At 35.9% G+C, this 11233-nt stretch overlaps 2 protein-coding genes across 2 annotated transcripts; both read right to left on the bottom strand.

The window, feature by feature from the left end:
• Positions 1–6698: 6698 nt before the first annotated feature.
• LOC116086593 (keratin-associated protein 20-2-like) lies at positions 6699–6845 on the bottom strand. The gene has a single exon (XM_031364800.1). The coding sequence runs from the start codon at positions 6843–6845 to the stop codon at positions 6699–6701; it is 147 nt and encodes a 48-aa protein (XP_031220660.1).
• Positions 6846–10628: 3783 nt separating this feature from the next.
• On the bottom strand, positions 10629–10808 carry LOC116086592 (keratin-associated protein 20-2-like). The gene has a single exon (XM_031364799.1). It carries the CDS (start codon positions 10806–10808, stop codon positions 10629–10631), a length of 180 nt encoding a protein of 59 aa, XP_031220659.1.
• Positions 10809–11233: the final 425 nt, after the last annotated feature.

Raw genomic sequence — 11233 nt, 5'->3', positions numbered from 1 at the left:
ATTAGGTGAGAGTAAAAATTTGGTTCATTAGCTGTGATAATTTGGAAAAGCATTCATCTCAGAGAAAGGTAACTTATAAAGTCCTCTTCTTCAAACTAGATACAAGAGTTATAAACGTCAAGCAAAACATTCAGTCTCACTCTTTGTATCAATTGAAATCCAATAATATGAGGAATTAGAAATGTTGATTGTCATCCAATGGTCTCTCTAATTTGGTAAGTGGAGAAATAGGTCCAATATTGTCCAATCTATATACATTTTCAGCTGTTTGCTTGTGACAGTGTCTTGCTGTGTAGAACATAAAGGTCTTGAAATTTTTCTTCTCCTATCTCAGCCTCTCTATTAGTAGTATTGTTTATTTCATGTTTTTACACTGTACTATGGTTTTCAGAACAGCTTATATATTTCAAAAGTATTTATATACCCAAAAGAAACAAAGACGATTAACTAGGGACATCAGCCCAGACAGACTGGAAGGAACCCGAGTCACTGAGCTGTCAGATGTGTGCTTGGTCCCACTGGTCCCAGTTACTCCCAGTCTGGATTTTTTTTTAACCTAAAAATAACTATAACCATTTTATAGACACCCTCGATAAATTTAACTATTTATTAAAATGTGCTGTAAGCTTTTAAACTTTTTATTATTCCTTTGTTTAGATTTTGTTAACATATTTATTTTTATTGTATGGAAATTTTGTAAGTCATTCTAGACTAGCATTTATTTATAATCCAACCTCAAAACATCATGTTCTTCCAGCTCTCTTTGTCTCTGTTACAGTATTTTCCATCCTCTTTCTCCTTGCTTTTTCCAGATAATGAGTTTATGTTGTGTTGTTGACTAAATTAAGATTTGGGGCTTGAATTTAATTTTCAGTGATTCTATTATGCTTGCATAAGATTTTAATTGTGTTTTTTTTTTTCTCCCTGGACAGTGAATAGACAATCTTTTAACAATGTTGAAAAATATAAAGTATTTGAACAAACAGTTCCACTGCATATTTTTGTCATCCTCGATGAATTATGAGTGAATGTGTGCCTCCCATCCATGAGCTTTGAGAGTTTCTATCTGCTATCTTCAGTGTTTTACATCCCATTTTGAAATCATTTTGTTGAATTTAATTAATCTGCTCAAGTTTAAGTTTAATAACTTAGCTCAGTGTATTTAGCTGATAACTCCACTCTTGCCTTGTTTTAGTGATTTTGAAACTAACTTTTTATTTTATGGTGAGTTTCCACAGATTTCACATAGACTGAAAAATTTCTTGATTTCCTGCAAGACTAATTTGGAATTTCTAACCTGAAAACTCCAATGCTTGGCTGATACTTTTGTTGGTCATTAAAATTTGTCTTTTATGTTTTTTGTAGGCTTTTACAAGTTCAATAATTTGAATTTAAATTATAGAGGGTCCATGACAACATTATGTGCACATGCACACACACACACATACACACACACAGACACAGACAGAGAGAGAGAGAGAGAGAGAGAGAGAGAGAGAGAGAGAGAGAGAGAGAGAGAGAGAGAGAGAGAGAGATTTTGCCTTAAATCCAACAAATGATAACATGAAACAAATACAATTATTGATATTCCAGCCAGGATTTGCCTTCATTTACCAGTCTATAGTAAATAATATTCTCTTGTATCTTTTAATTAAAAAATTATGCCTATTAGTATCTTTTGAACTTTGGTTATTATTTTCTTCCAAATTGATATGAAATGTTTTCTATGTACTTTTTTCTTTTATCTAACTTTTTTGGTAGAACATGATTTTAATATTTTCAACTGTTTATATTCAACAAACAGAATAGTTATTTTAAGATATATTTTGTTGCTATGTCTCCCTTTTCATTTCTAATTTTATTAATTTGGATACTGTCTCTGTGCCCTCTGGTTAGTCTGGCTAAGGGTTTATCTATCTTGTTGATTTTTTCAAAGAACCGGCTCCTGGTTTTGTTGATTCTGTGTATAGTTCTTTTTGTTTCTATTTGGTTGATTTTAGCCCTGAGTTTGATTATTTCCTGTGGTCTACTCCTCTTGGGTGTTTTGCTTCTTTTTATTCTAGAGCTTTCAGGTGTGCTGTCAAGCTGCTAGTGTAAGCTCTACCCAGTTTCTTTTTGGAAGTCCTTATAGCTATGCGTTTTCCTTTTAACCACTGCTTTCATTGTGTCCCATAAGTTTTGGTATGATGTGTCTTCATTTTCATTAAATTCTAAAAAGCCTATTTTTTCTTCCTTTCCTTCTTTCCTTCTTTCCTTCTTTCTTTCTTTCTTTCTTTCTTTCTTTCTTTCTTTCTTTCTTTCTTTCTTTCTTTCTTCCTTGACCAAGTTATCATTGAGTAGAAAATTGTTCAGCTTCCATGTGTATGTGTGTTTTCCATTGTTTTTGTTGGTAGTTAAGGCCAACCTTAGTCCATGGTGCTCTGATAGGGTGCATGGGATTATTTCAATCTTCTTGTATCTGTTGAGGCCTGTTTGTGACCAATTTTATGTTCAGTTTTGGAGAAGGTACCATGAAATGTTGAGAAGAAGGTATATTCCTTTGCTTTGGGATGAAATATTCTAAGTAATTCACTTTCGTTTCATAAAAAAATAATCCTGGCAACTTCTGAATTAAAACAAAAAGGTAACAGCCTCCCTGGAAGCCCTGCCTGGTTACAGTAGATGACCTGTTCATGCTCCACATCTCCCATTACCTAAGATAGCTCTCGCATATTCCTCGGACTTTCCATTGCTCTGGATTTCTACCTCATCCCTGAAATGCCTCCCAATTCCAGTTGTCTCTCCCAGTACTCTCTCCATCCATCTTCACCCAACCTGATCTCTTTGTTTCCATCCCCAGCCCTCCAGTCTACCTGCTATATCTTTTCTATTTCTCTTTCCTTCAGAGAGTGCAGAGATTCATGCATTCTTTTTGAGCCTTCCTTGTTACTTAGCCTCTCTAGGTCTATGGATTGTAGCATGGTTATACTTTATTTTACAGCTATATCTGCTTGTAAGTGAGTATATACCATGTATGCCTTTCTGGGTCTGGGTTACCTCATCCAGAATGATTTTCTCTAGTGACTTTATTTGCCTGCAAATTTCATGATGTTATTTTTTTAACAGCTGAGTAATACTCCATTGTGTAAATGTACCACATTTTCTTTAACAGTTCTTCAGTTGAGAGACATCTAGATTGTTTCACAGTTTCTGGTTATTGTGAATAAAGCTATTATGAATATAGTTGAGTGTATCCTTGTTGTTAGATGGAATGTCCTTTATTATATGCCCAGAAGTGGTATAGCTGTGTCTTAAGGTACATCAATTCCAATTTTCTGAGAAACTACCATATTTATTTCCTATGTTGCTGTACAAGCTTGCACTTCTACCACTAATGGAAGATGTTCCTCTTACTCCTCATCCTTAACATAATGAGTTACTTTAAAAATATTACTTGTGTTTTTATCTTAGCCATTTTGACAGGTGTACAATGGAAGCTCAGAGTTGTTTTGATTTGCATTCCTTGATAGCTAAGAATGTTGAATACTTCTAAGTGCTTCTTGGCCTTTTGAGATTCCTCTGTTGAGAATTTTCTTTAGATCTGTATCCCAATTTTTGATTGGAATATTTGGTTAGTTGGTTACTAGTTTCTTGAGTTATTTATGTATTTTGGAAATTAGCCCTCTGTCAGATATGAAGTTGGTGAAAATATTATCCCATTTTTTCTTATTGATTGTGTGCTTTGCCTTATTGTAACTTTTCAGTTTCATGAGGTCCTATCTATTAACTGTCAGTTTTAGTGCCTGCACTATTGGTGTTCAGTTCAGCAAATTGTCTCCAGTGCCAATGTATTCAAGGCTATGCCCTACTTTCTCTTCTATCAGGTTCATTGTATCTGATTTTATGTTGAGGACTTGGCTCCACTTGGACTTGTTTTTTTTTCCCCTCCATGGAAGAACTGGGACACTAACACAGCCTTAAAACATTCATCCTACAAATTTCCTTCCTACAAGATGCACTATGATAAAGGTGGTGCAGAACTTTGGAGAGTGGCCAGCCAATGATTGGTCCAGCTTGGAACTCATGCCATGAAAAGGCACTCACCCTTGACACTGACTGGAGGATCACGAACCAGAAGCCAGACACTTGGAAGGAATACAACCAAACAAGACCAAAACCAAGTCAATAAAGTGATTCCTGATGATAACTCTGCTATACTTGTAGGTTGGATCCCAGCATAACTGGTATCAGAGAGGCTTAATGTAGGAAATGAGGCTTCATACAGCAACTGATGTGAGCAGATTCAGAGACCCAAAGCCAAAAACATTGGGCCAATTTTAGGGAATCCCAGTGAAGAGGGGTAGGAAAATTATAGGGGCCAGAAGGGTCAGAGGCACCATAAGAAATCTCACAGAATCAACTAAATTTGGCTCACTGCTGCTCACAGAGACTGAACCAATAATCTGGGAGCCTGCATGGGTCTAATCTGAGCCCTCTGCATATATGTTATGGTAATGTAGCTTGGTCTTCTTGTGGGACTTCTAGAAGTGGGAGCAGGGCCGCTTTTGCATGCTTTTGGGGCCCTTTTCTTCATACTGGGTTGCCTTATCCAACGTTAATATGAGGGGATGTCCCTACTTTTATTGAAACTTGCTATCCTCTGTTTGATTGATATGCTTGTGAGGCCTGTCCATTTCTGAAGAGAAATAAAGGAGTAGAAGATTTGGGGGATAGGGTGGTGGTAGGGGAGGGACTAGGAGGCCAAAAAGGAGGATAAACTGCAGCTGGCATATAATTTGTGATAGAATAATAAATACAAATAAAAATAACATTTCTAGAGTAACCTGGATCTCTTTTCTTCTCTGGATCACATAGCAAGTGTTATTACAGACATGTGCATTTATGTCTCTAAATATGGTTTCCTAGACCTGGTAAGCAAAGCTCAAAGAGAACCCATTTTTCTTTTACAGAATGTTCTCCAGAATAGGGGTCCTTCAGTTTCTCATATTTTATACCAGCATGTCATTACTTTTAGTCTTATCATCTTAATTGTGGAATACAGATAAAATAAAGATTGAAATAATTTTTAGTTTGGACAAGATTAATGCATACAGAGATACACACAAACACATCTCTATGTCTATATCTCTACCTATGTCTGTTTATATCAAACAGCGCTTGCACCCAAGGCTCAGGGATCATTGCAAAAGGAGAGGGAAGATTTTAAAAGTCAGAGGAATTTCACTGTGAAATTGTGTGGTCAAGGAACATCAGAATCTATACTCATAAACCCTCAGCAACATGACTTTCTAAACATAAGTTGAACAAGGACAATGGACATACCAATGTGGGAAGGGAAAGTTCAGGAGACCTCAGTCCTATACAAAGATCTCTAGACAGCTCAGGAGTGCTGAGAGTGAAAAGGATTTTTTAAAATTACATATTTTCTTTATTTACATTTCAAATGTTATCCCTTTTCCTGGTTTCCCCTCCCCCTCCCCCTAATCACCCACCTACCCACTTCTGTTTCCTGGAATGTCCTGGCATTCCCCTACACTGAGGCATAGAGCTTTCACAGGACCAAGCGCCTCTCTTCTCATTGATAGCAGACAAGTCCATCCTCTGCTACATATGCAGCTGGACCCATGAGTTCCACCATGTGTACTGTTTGGTTGGTGGTTTAGTCTCTGGGAGTTCTGAGGGGTACTGGTTAGTTCATATTGTTGTTCCTCCTATGGAGCTGCAAACCTATTCAGCTCCTTGGGTCCTTTCTCTGTCTCCTCCATTGGGGACCCTGTGCTTAATCAAATGGTTGGCTGTGAACATCCACCCTTTGTATTTGCCAGGGACTGGTAGAGCTTCTCAGGAGATAGCTATAATAGGCTTCTGTCAGCAAGCACTTGTTGGCATTCACAATAGTGTCTGTGTTTGGTGACTGTATATGGGATGGATCCCCAGGTAGAGCAGTCTCTAGATGGTCATTCCTTCAGTCCCTGTTCCACACTTTTTCTCTGTAACTCCTTCCATGGGAGTTTTGTTTCCCATTCTAAGTGTAAAATATCCACACTTTGGTCTTCCTTCTTCTTGAGTTTCATGTGGTTTGTCAATTGTATCTTGGGTATTCCAAGCTTCTGGGCTAATATCCACTTGTCAGTGAGTGCATACCATGTGTGTTCTTTTGTGATTAGGTTGCCTCACTCAGGATGATAGGTGATTATATTTTTAATGAGCTTTTAGTAAGAAATGATATATTTCCCTATTATTAATATTAGACAACTAAATAAAATCTTTCTTCCTCCACGTCTCTTGGCTTCCTTCCATCTCTCACTTAAATAAACCCATGAATATGTGGAAAATCAAACACATACATAAATATATGTGACAAATTGAGAGATTATTTACTAAAACTCTAGGAAAGCAAAAATCTACAGTGAAATACACTAATAATAATGCATACGGCTTGATAAAACATAAAGGGTTCACAGCTGACCACATTTTACAGATCCTCACAAAGTAATTGATAAAAATATTTGCAAGCTGTCACAGAGTCCAGACAAAAATGATAAAAATGGTCAGGTATTGTTGGTTTTTCTCAGATAAGTTTAGCATAAAGTTTGAAATTATAAAAATATGTAAGAATTCCTCATGTGAGGAAACTTAAAGATAAGTCTGCAAGACAGTACATGACAGACTACGGGCTGGGCAGCTGTAGAAACTCTTCAGTAGAAGCCATAGAAGCAGTATCTTCTACAATAGAGTGGGTGGCAACAGCCATAACCATAGCTACCATAGCTACACCCAGAGCCACAGCCTAGGCCTCCATATCCATAGCCCATACCTCTGTAGTAGATGCCATAGTAGCACATGTTGTCAGAACTAGATGATTTAGCAAATGACTAGTAGTAGGATCCTTGTGTCCAGTTGTCATCCACTGACATAGACGTTTTAAACACCTGGGAGTTTGATGGAGAAAACCACAAGCATTAAAATGTCACATGTCTCCACCCTGCCTCAGAAAACATCAGAGTATCATAGTTTACTGGCCAAACAAAGCTGCATAACTGGAAATAATTGTGCTCACATGTCAGGATCTCATGGTCAAAGCACAAGATTTTAACATGAAATTCTGATACTGCATTTAAGACTGCCTGATTTTGTCTCTGTTTTATTTAATACTTATAAAATTCTTCTGTGCCACAATACAAATCATTGAAATAGCTCTCTCTTATTTTTTATATCTGTTTTGTAATACTCCACAGATAAAAGGTCTTTGTATTCTCTTTTCTTTGTTTGCTTTGTTATTTAGAATAAGTTTATCAAGAGAAGTGCATTCACCAAGCCTTTCTAATGAAGAATGATGTGATTATTTGTTAAGTAACTTTAACTTGATGATAGTTATTATCTACATGAACATATTTTGGTTTAATCTGAATGTATTCTATTCATACATAGTCTTTAAATTTTCTGTATGGTTTATCTGATATTGTTAGTTAGTTTTTATTATAATTTAAGGCCAGTTTCAGTGGCAGGTCCAGTCTCCTCCTTCCTGCTTTGTATTATTTATTAATGTCATTTTGTGCCTTCATATGTGTTGTCTAATTTTGGTAAGAATATAATTAGAATTTTTGATGAAGATTGCATGAAATCTGTGTATTGCTTCAACAAACAGCCACTTCCATGTTTTTAATCTGCTAATCCATGAGCAGGATATTATTGTCATTCCATATCCTAGTTTCTATAAAAATTATTCTGCTGTCCCCAAATAGGTACTACTGGTAATTATGTTAAGCACAATAAGCCATACTGAGAAAGTCAAATGCTAGGCTTATGAGATAATTCAATGGGTAAAGGCATTATTACACCCTAAGACCTGAGTTTTTATCAGAGCATCTCATATAGTGGAAGGAGAAAATCCACTGTCACATCTTCTGACTTCTAGGTGCACCATATAGCATATGCGTATCTCATATCCCAACACTAGAAAATGAATGCAAAACTAAATGTAATAAAAAATTAAAAACCACAGGTTCACAGGTCCAAGAGGAGAACTAGATACTAATTATCCTGTGAAATGGGCATACCATTTAAATGCCTCATGAAAATAAATCACTATATGCCTTAAACCCAATCAAGGAAGCTTTTGCAGTAACTGGCAGTCAACAGAGACATGCTGTCCAAAATGGTTAATATGCATTTAAACATAGGTGGTGCTCTCAATCCTAAATTGGACATGCACATCATACTACCTGCTACAGCCTCACAGGATCTTTGTAGAAGGGGGATAGAAGTATTGTAAAAATCTGAGGTGGTGAATGACTTCAAGGGAGTTGTTTTCAACACACAGCATGGTAAATAGATATTTCAACCCACAATGATTGTGACAATATACACAATACCTGAGTAAGCTCCCAACAGAAACAAAAAATCCTAGTATAGATGGAGGAGAGAATTCAGCTATCATTAGCTGAGAAGCACTTACCATTTGATAGCTGCTGAAAGATCAGATTTGTTAATGATAGGACTTCTGGTAATATGGTCACACACCGTAACAGGCCCCAATCTCAAGACAAGCTGGGCAACAAAAATTAGTTTCTGTGGGTGAGGATTACAATAAAAATAGATATCTCCAAATTGGGTGGAAAGATGTAGCACACAAAAAAAAGAAAACAAGTATAGCAGGCAGAAGACTAACACATTTTTTTTGGAGGATGTACACAGGTAAATTAAACAGTTAAAATGATATAAATGAATGCTGACGAGCTGATTTATAGAACAGATATTATTCAAAGAGCAAGAAGGACAAATGGACAGAATAATGTTTTCCATCACTAATAACACAAAGATGCAAACAAAACATGATATTTCAGACCACAATGGTTAGATACGTAATATTAGAAATAAAAAAGATGAATGTTACTAAGCATGTGGAAAAACGCTCACCTTTTTCCATTGTTAATGAGAAGATAACGTGGTACAGCCATGACAGAAGAAAGCATGTGGCATGTTTGCAAATATATAAGGAAGGGACAGGTGATCTAGAAGTCATAGTGCTTCTTATATAATTAGAAGAAAATTACTGGATCTAAAAGAAATAGGCACATTACCATGCTTATTGTTACATTGCTTATAGTAGTTGCTTTATAAACAGCCAAATGTCCATCTGTAGATGAATGCTGAAACCCTCTGCAGATTATGAACTTCCTCTTTTCTTCTTTATTTTTCTTATTTTGATCCTCAGCAAATTTCTCTACTTCACTACATCATCATTTTAGCATAAACATACACGACTAACAAGATAAAAAAGCATAGAACATAGAGAAATGGTTTTGATCAGTTAAATTATATAGATATTGGTTACTACACATATTTTCCTTTTACAAAAGTAGAGAGTCAAACTTAAAATCATTGAACAGAGTATGATAAAGATAACATAAAATCAATCATGCAACACACACATAGGATGTCAGAAATGCAAACAAAAGAATAATAAACAGTGAAATAGTAAACCTTCAGAGATACAGCTAACAAATTCTGAAAAACTAAACGACTATATAAAAAGGTGTTCCACACAGAAGAAGAAAATGAGAATATTAGCAAAGTAAACAATACAGAAATATGAGTGGGGAGTTATATATATTTGTATATGTATATAAGTATGAATATACAAGTATATATATGTGTATATGAATATTCATACATATATATATACATATATACATGTATATATATATAAGCTACCCTGCCAAAAAAATATGAATGGATGCTAAAATAGGCAGAGATTTAGAATAGGTGTTTTGCACAGGAATAGATATGATGGACAACTGGACTCAATAATGTTGTACTTCACTAATATCTCAGAGATACAAATCAAAAGAGAGTTGAGATTTTAGCCAACAGTTGTTAGACTGTTAGTATTAGAAATAAGAAAGATGAATGTTACAAAGCATGTATTGGAGGGCACCCTTCTCTATTGTTGATGGAAATGTAACTTCTTGTAGCTATGAGAAAAATAGCATGTGACATGATTTCAAACACATAGGGAAGTGACAGATAATCTACAATACACACGGATTCTTATACAATGAGATCAAGATCACTGAATCCTAAAGAAATAGGTACACTACCAAGTATATTCTTGTATTCTTTATAACAATCATGTTATAAACACAAGAAAATGACCATCTGCATTTGAACTCTGACAAGAATTGCTTCTTTCTCTAAATTCCTCTCCTTACCTTATTTCTCCCCCTTTTCCTTCTCCATGACAATCTCCTTAAATAACATCCTTTCTTATACTCCCCTCACCCATTCCTGCAACCAGCTCCACCAATATAACCAATCAGATACAAAAGCATGGAAAATGCAGATGGTATTTTGTAGAGTTTATTCATTTAGTTATTTGATGATACACCTTTCAACAAATGGTTGAGAGTTAAATTTACAATCATTTTACAGAGTATGATGAGGATAATATAAAATACTCTCACGGTCCAAATTCAGATGAGGAATTAGATGACCATGTTGAATTTCAATTCTCTTTTATACATTTTGTCCTAAAGTTAGAAATTTTGAAGACATTTTTGAGTTCCTGGTGTAAAAACACTTGGAAGCCCTTCTGGTCAGAAAGGTTGGGTATCTGCATAATGTCCTCAGTAGAAGCCATAAGACCAGTATCTTCTACAGCACAGTGGGCGACAGCAGCCATAGCCATAGCCACCATAGCCACAGCCATAACCACAGCCATAGCCACAGCCTAGACCACCATAGCCATAGCCCAGGCCCCCATAGCCATAGCCCAGGCCTCCATAGTAGCTGCCATAATAACACATGGTTTCAGGAGTGGAGCGTTCAGAGGAAGATGAAACAGTAGGTTTCTTGGATGAAACCATCTGGCAAGGGCCTTTTATAAACCTGGATGTTTGGTGACAAAACCCACAGGCATTATGGCATCACACATGTCTCTACTATTCTTCAGAAAACATCCAAGTTCCAGAATTTACTGCCCAAACAACGCTGCATAACTTAGATAATTGCACTCATATGTTAGGATCCCAAGGTCAGATCACAGAGCTTCATTGTGAAAATCTGGATCTAGTTTCAAGACAATGCCTCATTCTACACTTAGTTTCTTTAATACTCAAGACACAATCATTGAAATCTCACTCTTCTCTTTCTGTCTTTTGTTTTTTAGTGCTCCATACTGAAAATATTTTTTGCTTTCCTTGCTTTGCTTTGTTATTATTAAATAAATATG

This window comes from Mastomys coucha, unplaced genomic scaffold (assembly GCF_008632895.1).
Source record: "Mastomys coucha isolate ucsf_1 unplaced genomic scaffold, UCSF_Mcou_1 pScaffold12, whole genome shotgun sequence".
Taxonomy (NCBI): Eukaryota; Metazoa; Chordata; class Mammalia; order Rodentia; family Muridae; genus Mastomys; species Mastomys coucha.
This window is presented reverse-complemented; position numbering and strand designations above follow the sequence as displayed.